Raw genomic sequence first — 12755 nt, 5'->3', positions numbered from 1 at the left:
GCTATTTTTAGAAACATGAAAATATTTTAATTACATAAGTTGTATAGTATCAAAAGGATCATAATATGATAATAATAACTTTTCTGTGGATGGAGGAACTTTGGAGATTTCAAAGCCACTTCCATTTTTTTAAATAGAATTATGTAATTTTTTTTACATAATGTGATTTAGCTAATTAATCTGTAAAAGTAAGTAGACTTATTAAAAAAATTAATAGTATGTAAGATATTTATTTATATTTTATTTTAGCACATATTTTAATATAAAATATAAGATATCTTGTAAAATATTAATTTTTTAACAATCATACTTTATGTATTGAATAATGAGACGAATCAATTATTCCTCCACCCACAGAAAAGTTATTATTAGCATTATATTATGACACTTTAATAATAATATTAAATATATATAACTTTTGTATTAAAATATTTTTATATCTTTAAAAGTAGAAGATATACTTTAAATAAACAAACATTATTTTCCTACTCTTTTACTCTATATGTATATATTAAATATGTAAATATTTCACTAATTATTATTCTAACTGCTTAAGGATTTATTATAACGTATAAAGATTAGGTTCTACCTGTAATTCGATACCTCGCTTCAATCTTTTTTTTTTCTCATAGTAAAGCTTGTCCAAGAGTCGTCGTTTCGAACTGCAATCTTGATGTATTGCCGCATAAATTTCCTAAGATATCAAATTTTCATATTATAGTGCATTTCAGAACTGTCCGCGAAAAATACAAATTATTTTAAAAAAATTCGAAGCCAATGCTGGTCTATTCTTACGGATGGTTTTAGGTGATTGACCGCCAAGTAGACTCTTTTATCAGTTAGCAATCTGAGAATAGGTTGTTTACCACCATCACGAAGATGACTGACAATTTCATAATGTCTCTTAACATCGACATCTAGGGACGTGATTTTCTTGGATACTATGGATTTCAATTTCGTTGCTTGCGATAGCTGTAGCTTCTTATCGCGTGCTGAGTATTCAAAACATATGTTTAGAATCTATTCTTTACTAAGCTATTTTGAAATGAGCTTTATTTCAGAAATGTCAAAAATGGATTCTTGTACAATATTCTATGTAATTTATGTTATCTGTATCTAAAAAAGTACTGTTGACAATCAAAATATTAATATCAGATAAATAAGTTTCATTTGCAAAAATGATTCATTTAATTCTCTAATATCATCATTTAATTTAATATTAGTGAAAAAAGTTCTCATAATAGTTTATAATATTTTTAATTTTTTATATTTTTAATTTTTTATATTTTAAAATTATAAAAATTTTTGAAAAATGTAGCCTCTTAAACCTTTTTAAATTTTTTATAATTTTTTTTTTAAATTAATAGAATGAAACATCTTAGTATTTCCAAATTCATATATTTACTCACATACACATAATCCTTCAAAAAAAAAATGGCATAGTAAAAAAATTGACAAAATTAAGAAATTAAAAAATTGTTCTATTTTTTTAGGCAACTGTTTTTTCTTTGTTTATTAAAATCGGTGAGGAATAGTTTCTCGAGTTTTCTCGTGAGTGTATAAAAAATTCTAGAAAATGTGTAACATTTTTTTAGTATTTTTGAAAAGTATTCCAATTTATATTTAAAAAATTAAAGAAATTTTCTAAAAAGTTATAATAAAATTATTAATTAAAAGTTAAATAAAATTATACACGATTTAAAAAAAAAATCTGAAATTTATATAGTAATTCTGAAAAATTATACTTATAAAGAATTAAAAAAAAACATTTTTGTCACGGATATAATCTATTTTTAATGTAAAATATAACTGTTAAGATATAATCCTAAGATAATCCTTTCTCTATTTAATTGTTAGAAATAGAACGAATATTCATCTACTCAAATTTGTAATTTTAAACAATACTTAACCATGCAATTTCAGAATTCCACGATAACGACTTATTTTATCCCTGATAAGCCATGTCTCCACACGTATCTCTTTAGGAGCTTTCGCACGACCCATTTCTATGATGTTCCTTGGTCTTCGATAGATTGCAGCATCGAATATTAAACATCACGTTACAGGCAAGCGAGGAAACTGTCATTATCCGATTAATTGCGCGCTGCATACTAATTCTAGTTATTATCATGGTTATTGCCATGGTTATTATGGCAACGAGAATAACGAGAACAGTAACTACAGGTATGCAGTATATAACTATCTTCGCGCACATAACTACCTTTGTATATACATATACATACGTACAATTAATTTAAAGAAGCTGTTTTATTTGAAGTTTGCAGGCAACTTAAATAATAAAATAATTATATTAATTAAAACTATTTTATTTTTCTACTTATATTTCAGACTAATATATAAATGTTATAATCAGTTATTAAATGCTATACAAATCATAGCACTCATAGATCTTAATGGACAGTTTATTCCATTTATATATATATATATATATATATATATATATATATATTTACATAATTAAAAAAATTATGTAAATATTTATATGAAAAATTTATGTAATAAATAAAAATTACTTGTAGTTTTTGTATTAACTATATGTTACTAATATTTTTAAATGCTCGTTAACATCTATATTCTGTATCCGAAGAAAACGGCGTGCTTCAGTGTTAAAAATAAGTAGAAATGATCGTGGGAAAATGTTTATTAAGAGTATATTAAGAAAAGGGGATTTTATTAAAATCGTTGTACGTTTGGAAGAGAATTAACAAAATACTGTGGTCGTTCCATAGTCTACGTTTAACGCAAAATGCTCTTTTCAGTGTAATCTACTCGTGATTATTTGTCGATTCGGTAAATTGTAACTGTAACTATATTCATCGTCCAATAATATTATTAACTTTAAGTAATTAGTCTACACTTCAAAACAAAATGAGTGCTTCATATTTCAATGTTTCTCTTATCGTATATTGATGCACGTTGCTACCCGTATAATAAATATCGAATTTGTCATGTAAGATAAAATGGCGCAGTAGTCCGTGAGAGATTCTTGAGAATTAAATGAGAGAACTCGTGTTCGCTCTCACACCTCTTTGTAAGATCGACAAGGTGGCGGTGGTGCGCTCCAAATGCCATTTTCCCGACACGATGGTTTTTTCACTGGTTCCAGAGGAGTCACATAGCCAGGCGAACATGTTACCTGTTTCATACATTTCAAAATTACAATAATTTTGGAAAATCTAACCATTTATATGACAATCTTATTATATTTATTATATATGATAATAAATTAATGAACCAAGCAGAAAAAAGAATTAAAATCACCTGTATGTTATCTCCTGGTTTGTACCAAAACTTGAGAGGTGCAATTCGACCATGAGGTGGATCACCTGGATAAGGACACCTTACCTTACCTAGAATATTACATAATTTGTTTTGTTTGAAATTTTTAACAATTCCAAAAACATGAAGAAAACAGTATAACATTAATTTTTTAGTGTTATTTTTTCATGCACGGAAAAAATAGTTAGGCTGAAGTATGTACATAAAAAATTAGGCCAATTACAGATTAAGATAATTATATAAGAATTTAAACATTTTAATGCTATAAAAGATTTTGATATTTTAGCAGCCAGTTTGAGCGTTCAATATGATTATTTATAGATTGTAGTACAACATAATTATTTTCAGATGTGTATTCAACTAAATTTTTTTAGATATTTTAACTCAAAACTGTTTTTTTCATGTAAAATTACAAAACAAAAAATTAAAGTGGCGCAATTTTTTCATGTTATTTAATGCAGAATTATCAACTGTACTTCAAACGTTATAATATTATAAAATTTAACTATACGGACACTCACATACAGGTGGATCGTGAGACCAAGTACCGTTTTCGGTGCATATGATAACCGCTTCTCCTATCAATTGATGGCCTGGTTGACAGGCAAATCTCACTAAGGCGCCGACTTTGTATGTTCGGCCATGATTCGGCTGTTTCTTGTTAGTATATCGCGGTTGCTCTACGATGCGTCCACTTTGTGGCGTTTCCGGTACAGGACAAATGATCTCTATAAACATCTTTTATTAACTACGATGTTATTTTTGTTAACATTAATTATAACTGATTATATCTAACTGATTCTGCAAGAACTATTTTTTTAAGCATTACACTCTTCCAGTTAAGAAAAGTTAAGTCTAAAAATAATTTCAGCCGAGCATTCAACTCGATTGATTTTAAACTTTTAAACCATGTTGCAGTTTGTCGAAAAAGTTTTTCAGATATTTTTAGAATTGCTGTTTAAAAATTCTTTAAAAATAGAATAACAAATTCTAAAATGACTGTTTTACTTTGACAAGTCGGCATAGATCCGTTCCACTTGCCGTCCCCTTCGCACGTCATACTCTGCGAGCCCAAAAGTTTGTATCCCCACATGCAGGTGAAGATAGCTTTCTCGCCATACGTGCTATTGTGCTCGTTTAATACCAACAATGCATTATTTCTGATAATTATCTCCGAGCATTTGATCTTCTCGCAATGCGGCATCTCCGTCGACCATTTGCCTGCAAGAGCAATTTTCTTAATTTTATGTTTAACTGTGCTCGCTGGCAAGCAAGCGTTGCTTCGTACCGTTATACTGGCACGTGATTCTGGAAGCACCTTCTAATCTGTAGCCTACTGGACACTCGAAAATAGCACTATTTCCCATTCGGCTGCCTCCGATGCGACTAATTAACGGCGGCTCCGGGACATTTAATACCGGACATTGAACATCTGCAAAAGTTAATTAAAGCCACTAATTGAAAAAAGAGTCCGGTTCCATTAATTGAAATTTTGGTTAAAAATAGACAAATAAGAATTTCTTGGTTCAATCTATTACAAGTTTAGTTGAGATAATCAGAATTCTGATTGATATATAAATCAGTAATCAGTAATGATAGAATTATCTCGCTGACGAATGCGATCAATGTATGCGATAATTATCATAAGTTCTAAAACTAACATGTTATTTTACAAAACAGTGTTCTGTTTAGTGGCCGTACCTACAACACGAACTTGTATAGAATTGTTCAATCCTTTCGGTGTGGTGCACGTATATATTCCGGAATCCGGCGGTTTGGCATAATATATCGAGAGGCGATACTTCAAATCCCTTTCCCGTGCAGCGATCGCCCATCCTAGGATAAGTAAATAAAAAGTAAATATATAATATAAATTGTATTTAAGAACAAACGTTTAAATTTCGCAAATTATTAAGAAAAAACTTTTATTGAAATCCGTATGTTTTAATGATACAAACACATTCAAGATTTCGATGCACTTTTCAGATTCACCTGTCAGATATCGACGGAACGTTGAGGTCCATGTCCATTCGGGATTGCCCAACTTCCTAGCAAAGAGACACTCCAGATGAAGGATACTTCCTGGGTAAACGGCGAGTGCACCGGTCGGCTCTACTACGGCCGAACCAGTAGGTAGACCGAAATCGATAGTTGGTGGTACATCTTCTGTTTATCCTCGAAAAACGCGAGGATCAAAATTTAAAAGAGATTGTCGACGACGTATTTTGATACGGTAATATAAAAAATCACATCAAACAGGACACATCAAAATATATCTATACGTATAATATTCTCCATATATTTCTTTCCATCAATCATAATATTTTGAGTAATTGGAGTAGCCTCTTGAATATACGTCTATTGTTTCCATCGTGTCTATTAGGCATTTGCGATGTAGAGATTTTAAATACGATTATATTACGACGTACCGGTATAATTGGAGATTGCCGTGGTAGACACGCAACTAGGTGTCTTTCCATCCCACGTGCCATTGCGGCAGTTCAACAAGGAATCACCAATAAACTTGTATTTACCTATCTCTCGACATCTCACCATCAGTCGTTCATTGTGAGGTACACGAATTGTGTGTATCTGTAATATATATTTGCTCTCTAAAATATTCAAGACCAAGAACTAGAAAAAAGCTCCCGAATTTACATTTTTTAACTCTGTTATGTTTTCTTTGTACTTTTTTACTAAAATTTTTTAGTTTTAAATAGTAATAAAGCTTTATTTATAGTCTGTAATAATAAATTTAGAATATTTCATTATATTATAAAAAGAATCCACGCCAGAAATGATTGGATCTTGAATCAACATTGATTCGACGTCGATCGATATTGAATTAACATCGATTTGACGTTGATGGATTATGAATGATTTTCGACTGGAAATACAGATATTTTTGATATATTACTGATTATTCTTTTCGATAATTAAATCACTTGAAATTTCAATCAATTGCGATTAATAGTAATAATCATTAAATATATACAAATAAAAATGCAGATAAAAATTTTTATAAATTTTTATAAGATTTTAAATTTGTTAACTCATTCAATTTTGGATTTTCAAATCCTTACTATCAACAAGTTGATAGTAAGGATTATCAAGTTTTGGTTATTAACAATTTCACTGCTAAAGTAGCACACAAAAGCGATATACTCACAGACATAGTAAGATATTTATAGGTGACGATAAGAAGAGGATGAAGGTCTTTCAATATGCAAACGTTGTCCAGTCCCAAATTCTCGGTATCTGCAACACATAGATGTTTAGAGATTTGAATTTGAAAGTGTACTTTTAGTTCGCTCGCTCACACCCTTGCAACAACGTCCGAAAATCGATCACGTTTTATAGCGGCTTGCGCGATGAACGCCGAATAGAAATCGATCCGACTCGATCGCGTAGCACATGAAACCGATTAGGTATACTGTCGTTGCGTTGTAGTCAAGAAGTTGCACGTGCTTCTCCTTGAATGTTGTTTAGGGATAACTTAAGGCTGTTTTTTTATTTAAAAAATTACAGATTTTTCTACATTGTATTTGAAAATAATACACAAAAGTTCGGCGGCGATTTAAAACCTGGATAAACAAATTTTAATTTAAATTTTTATTGAGGTAAACTCAATTATAAGAAGTGGAACTTAAGAAGTAAAATTAATTTTTTTTTTTTAAATAATTAACTGTAAAATAAAATGAAAAGATTCTTATTTAAATTATAAAATGGTATACATAAGCTTATATATAAGTTTAACAAATAGAAAAGATTGCTTATCTTCTATATCAAAAGATAGAATTAAAGTTATTTAGAATAAAATGTATTAAAGATCGACATTTATAAAGAAATAAATAAAATCTACAGTTCTGGGAATTTTTAAAAGCCGATTTTTTAAATCTATGCGGATCTTTTCTACGCATGGCGAGAAGAGATTGACACATAATATTGTATTCCGACTAAATGATAATAATACAGATACGATTAATATCTTTCCTCAAAAATTTTTATATAGAAATATGATATCTCATTCAAGATTATTATATAATCATAAGTTGATTCCTATAAATTGCATCGCCTATATATAAACATCCGAGAGATTTTACAAATTCTATCCTTCGTTATACTATTTATTTTTTAATTTATTATTCAGAAATATTTCTTATCAATTACGACGTTCTTTAAAAGCGAATTATGGTTGCAAGATCCGCACTGGAACGTCATGTGTGCCATGCACGCACCTATGCACTTGAAATTCAACGTGAACAGGAACAACGTTGTGGTCGCTATCGCTGCGACACGTGCACGCGTCCTTCCCGAACGATCGTCGCACGGCATGTTGCTGGTGTTCTGGTAAATCGCGGTCACGCAGGACCATGATTAACGACGACGAGGGACGCTAACGCAGCGTGGTAGCGAGGCGGACGCATGATCGCGCGTCGTCGATCGGTCTCGACTGCCGTCTCTCGATTCCGTTCATTATCTCGCACAAAACAGTAGGATACTCTCACGTCGCACTCTCGGGCGCAATTATCACACCCTGCAATCGGATGCTGGAGCGTGCGACAACACGCCAGCAACAACGTCGATACTAAACATCCATAATCGGCGGGGGTGGTCCAAGATTCGCTATTCCGAGGGATGCGCATGCGGTCACCCTCTGTTCTTTCTCTTTCCCTCCCTCCCTCCCTCCCTCTCTCTCTCTCTCTCTCTCTCTCTCTCTCTCTCTCTCTTTACATCGTCATTGCTTTCAACCCCAGAACTCCATTTCTACGTGCCACATCTGTAATTCTGGCGAACATACTGGGTGATAATGTTCGCCAAATTGTAAAGTTCATACGATAAATTTCAACGATAAATAAGAAATGTTAAATGACCAATCAAAATGACATAAATATTAAACAATATGTTTAATTGGTTTATAAAAATTGTTAAGGACTATATTTCATGAAATATGAACGATGTATAAAAAAATATAAACGATATAATAAAGAGCGGTATAATAAAGAATTCTATTATTAAAATATTACCAATTCTTTGAGTATAGTAATACTTATCTAGACCTCCAAGGGACATCCAGAGGACACGTCTTCTGAACATTCTGAGGACATTTCCAGAATGTCTGTTGCAGTAAAGTGTGCTATGAGATAGTATTATTTAGCTATTCAAAGTCACACATAAGTATCAAATATATAGTCTTTGATTGCATTAAAAACTGTAGAGACAATTGATTCGTCACACAAATTTCTTATATTATAATGTAAATCGTCATGTATCAATTAAAAGTTTACTATTAAAGTATTGTATTAAATTTTAGTAAGAGATTTTTTGTGCATATCATACGAGTATATCATTTAAGCATTGTCGTCATTCTTCAAAATTATTCGTAAATATTAAATAGCACTTAATGCATTAAAAATGATAAAAATTGGCTCATTAAATTAAATACAATTTGTCCATTATCAAAACTATTAAATTTTAATGAGAGCTCTTTTTAATTTTTTTATCATTTATAAATGTAAAAATACGTAAGAAATAAAACGAAGCACCCTGTAGAAGGATTCTATATAGATGTTATTACGAGAGAAGTTCTGTGAATCACTTTGTTCTCGTTTTAAGCATCTGTGACCTATCTTTCTGTTTCTTTTGGAAAGGTTAATGCAGCAGTACATGAGAATGAAAAATGGAGAGATGCTCAGACACTATTCAGGTATTTTATGTGCGAAAAATAAAAACGGCAAAGTACGAATGCGAACTCGAGTACAGCCAAGATTTACGAGCTTAATAAAATAATGCAATATGTAGAACAAGATGAGATTAAGTATTTTATATGTACATTAGCAGATTTTTTATTAATAATTTTATATATAATTACAATAATAAAATAAGATAAATGTATGGAATAATAGACACATGTCGGAATTAAACAAATAATATCACGTATTTGGAACAAATTCACAAATTCATTGATACTAAGTTTCATTAATGGATTAATAAATATTCTAAATTATGGATATTACATTTCATTTATGAATATTACATATAGCATTAATTATAATTAATAAAGTATAACTGTCATGTTTAAAAACCCGCCATTTGCGTTCCTATAAATAATCGCCTTGAAAATAATCGCAGGTAAAAGCAAGTAAAGCTGAGAACTTCAGACGTATTCGACGTTAACTAATACACACAATTATTATACTTCAGAACGAAAATATATTGCAAATTAAACTAATTAAAGTAAAACGTATAAAATTTTACGTACAAGTCATCTCACATCATATATAATTTACTATTTAAATTAAATTCCTTACTGAACAATCTACCGGGTCTTTCCTATTTGAAAACTCTAACGTAAAAAACAAAAATTAAAGCTGATAATTTCAGGCACATTCCGCATTGCTTAATAATTATTCCAAGGCGGGAGTACTTACGTCGCGAATTATGGATGATGAAAACATGCCGAGTGTGCAGGATTTTTCCCAATTAGAACGGCAATTTCGTGAACAATTTTACGAGTTACAAAGCAACACGGTAAAATATAATTCCACTTACTATATTGATTAACACTCGAAACGTACTTAACCCTTTTACGCCCAGCATACACTTGTAACATGCCCTAAATTAACACACGAAGCAATAATGATACACAGAGATTTATAGATATTACAGAATATTTTATTATATAGATGTTACAGGATATTTAGAGAATATTTAGAGCGAGACCTAAGAGGCGATTTCGATCGAACTCAACTTAATTAATCGTGATTAACAAATACTAGTTAGTTTACCAACGTGAATAAAATAATTACTGTTTGATTTTTTAATACATAAGAAAAAGACTAGAATGGGATAAATTATACAGTCAAAATTTTGCAAATTCAATTAAATTAATCGGGATTCGGACGAAATCACCCTAAACTATTACGATACAATGTGAACTAATATTATTATATATTATAAATAATAGATATAATCAATTTTTTTTGTTTGTTTAATATGTGAAAATAAAGATTACGATATTAGAGAAGACGAATTATATAATTATATTAATTGTAAAATTATAGATACTATTTATAATTAATTATGATATAATTATAATGTTGATTAGAAACTCAATTAAATTAATTATTGATTAAATTAATTGGATTCACTTATGCAAAATTATCTTTATGAAAATTATAATTTTCAAAAAAAATATTTTTTAAATAAAAATTCTTTACTTTTAAATTTAAAACTAACTCGGAAACTGATTCTTAATCTCTTTTCCAAATCAAACAGAGTAATAATATTAAAACAAGAATTTCATCTTTTTAAAGAAGAAAAATCTTTCCTGTTACGGAATAAATACTAACTTTTTGTAGTAGTTTATTCAATTAATTATTATATAGCTATATTATGAAGTACATTTCGAGGACAGATTACCCTGCAGACGACGCAGAAGGAACTACTGGAAACTCGTCACGCTTTATACAGTACGGAGTTGGAGCTGGAGAAAGAGCGTAGAGTTTCTCACGAATTAAAGATGCGTCTGAGAGCGATCACGGAGGTGGCGAACGAATCTCAGCAACAGCAAACGAAAAATCAGGTCGAGAGTGTTCAATTGCGAATCAAGTATGACGTGATGACGAAGCAATGCGAGTCCCTGATGAGTCAAGCCGCAGCCGCGAAGACGCACGAAGCTGAGTGTAAAATAAAAATTCGGAGCTTAGAAGAGAAGCTACATCAGCGGGATATGAGCAACAAAATAATGGAGCAAGCTTTAAAGAAGCTTGAATATGAGAATTCGCGCGTTATCGTCGCTATCGATCAGTACGTTTGACCTCGTCGTGAATAAGCCTATCGAATATTCGCTGTACTCGAACTAGAAGCAGTTAAATAAAATACTCAATCTTAAATTTTTTAGAATGACCTCTCATTCTAAAGAGTGAAAATTGAGCCAGTCTTGAAAACGAGTGGCTCAATTTTCAATCTTTAAGAGGTCTCACCTTTCAGAGCGAGATTCACTTTAAAAGTTTTAGGAATTTGTAATATTATTATACGTAAGGTTTGTTTTTTATTGCTGCGCTGCACTAGAATTTTCTTTCTCGTTTTCGTCAAATTTTAAACATATACTGTTTCACTTTAAGTATAAAAAGTGTACGCTAGTCCAGCTGTAAAAAATAAACCTTTTTAAAATTTAATCTTACACTTGCGGCTTTATTTCTAATCTAAATCAGAATGAAATTTTAGTGGCAGATTCTACGATAGCTTTTTCTGCGACGATAACATTAATAATAAAACCAGAATTTAATCTTATAGTTATAATTCATCATTGATCTTTTAGTAAAATCGCGAAACTTAAAGAGGAGCATCGATATCTCCAGAAATCCTGCGAAGACACTATCACTCTCAACCAACGCTTACAAACTGTGGGTTTGTGTACACACGCGATACATCAAAAGGACAAAGCGAAAATAAAAGAATTGGAACATATGTTAGCTTCGATGATGATCAGGAACACAGGCTCTCCGCACAAGAATCCGTAAACTACGATGCGCATTCGAAGATAGAAAAATTACCGCCGTCATCTATATAAAGAATAATAGGACAGGATTTTATCAATAAATATACTGAAACACGTATTATGTACAGGATTAATAAAAAATGTATTATAATAATCGTTTGTATATTTAAGTATAAGTTGAACAAGTTCTGATGGTAAAAATGCAAACTTGCAAGATGCACATCATGACAACTAGCAAACGAAAGAGATTTGTTTATTTTTTTTCTTTTATTGCAGATTCCTGTAAACGAATCTATCTCTATACGTAAAATAAATCTCGTCGGAAGATAAGCCTCGCATAACTTATGCTCGTCTGTCTTTTTCCTTTTAGACTTAATAAGAAATTCTATGACTATTCGTGATATAACAAAATTCTCTCTATAAAGTTTTTGTTTAATTCGTCACAAGGCATTTTAGTTACATCAGTTAATGCTCTAGTACACTTTACGTTTTTCCTGTTAATTTTGTGAAAAAGCTATCTGCTTAATAACAGTATAAAAACGATTGTGATACCTATACTGCTTAATCTTATTTTTTTTTCTTACTTTTAGTCATTATATGTGATGTTGTACGGTGTGATGTATGTTTCTGTAGTTTTATAGACACATAGTCCTCCGATAAAGAGAAACACACACGATGTAAATTATATTGAAATATGAATTGCAGAATTTCGTGCATAAGAATTGTATACTTCATCCCATTGCCATAAAAATTAAGTAACACGTACTTTTACACTTAACAGTGATTTTTCAATAAGAAAATCGACCATTACCCTTGATATAAGAAAACCAGAGGAGAAATTCATTCTGTGCTTAATATATCACATGACATTTTTATCTGATTTAATAAATTATGTTGTAATATCTTTTTAACCCTAATCGGTATTCGTGGATCCAGTGGATCCGGACATTTT

General features: G+C 30.6%; 2 protein-coding genes and 1 pseudogene across 2 annotated transcripts in view; 1 reads left to right on the top strand and 2 right to left on the bottom strand.

Moving 5' to 3' along the window:
* The window catches only part of LOC108748178, a 4602-nt gene extending 2398 nt beyond the window's left edge, over positions 1 to 2204 (bottom strand). The window contains exons 1-3 of the mRNA XM_018486204.1: positions 1911 to 2204; positions 796 to 992; positions 590 to 694 (exon numbers count right to left, since the gene is read on the bottom strand). Of these exons, the coding sequence (XP_018341706.1) occupies positions 590 to 694; positions 796 to 992; positions 1911 to 2004 (396 nt within the window). The 5' untranslated portion in view covers positions 2005 to 2204. The remainder of the gene's footprint in view (positions 1 to 589; positions 695 to 795; positions 993 to 1910) is intronic.
* A 378-nt stretch (positions 2205 to 2582) lies between these two features.
* Positions 2583 to 7904, bottom strand: LOC108748179 (locomotion-related protein Hikaru genki). The gene is made up of 10 exons (XM_018486206.1): positions 7539 to 7904; positions 6470 to 6558; positions 5730 to 5892; positions 5293 to 5466; positions 5002 to 5136; positions 4589 to 4732; positions 4309 to 4521; positions 3822 to 4028; positions 3283 to 3371; positions 2583 to 3157 (listed from the first exon to the last, which is right to left on the bottom strand). The coding sequence occupies exons 1-10, from the start codon at positions 7633 to 7635 to the stop codon at positions 3041 to 3043; spliced, it is 1428 nt and encodes a 475-aa protein (XP_018341708.1). The 5' UTR covers positions 7636 to 7904; the 3' UTR covers positions 2583 to 3040.
* Positions 7905 to 9628: 1724 nt separating this feature from the next.
* LOC108748170 lies at positions 9629 to 11875 on the top strand (annotated as a pseudogene).
* Positions 11876 to 12755: the final 880 nt, after the last annotated feature.

This window comes from Trachymyrmex septentrionalis, unplaced genomic scaffold (genome assembly GCF_001594115.1).
Source record: "Trachymyrmex septentrionalis isolate Tsep2-gDNA-1 unplaced genomic scaffold, Tsep1.0 scaffold213, whole genome shotgun sequence".
NCBI lineage: Eukaryota > Metazoa > Arthropoda > Insecta > Hymenoptera > Formicidae > Trachymyrmex > Trachymyrmex septentrionalis.
Note: the sequence above shows the minus strand (reverse complement) of the source record. Positions and strands in the feature narration are given on the sequence as shown.

Coding starts and splice junctions, on each gene's coding strand:
- LOC108748179 (XM_018486206.1), bottom strand. CDS start 7,635: ATGCCGTGCGACGATCGTTCGGGAAGGACGCGTGCACGTGTCGCAGCG. Junction 5,893..6,469: donor ATAAATATCTTACTATGTCT/GTGAGTATATCG, acceptor TATATATTACAG/ATACACACAATTCGTGTACC. Junction 4,522..4,588: donor AATCACGTGCCAGTATAACG/GTACGAAGCAAC, acceptor TTGCTCTTGCAG/GCAAATGGTCGACGGAGATG.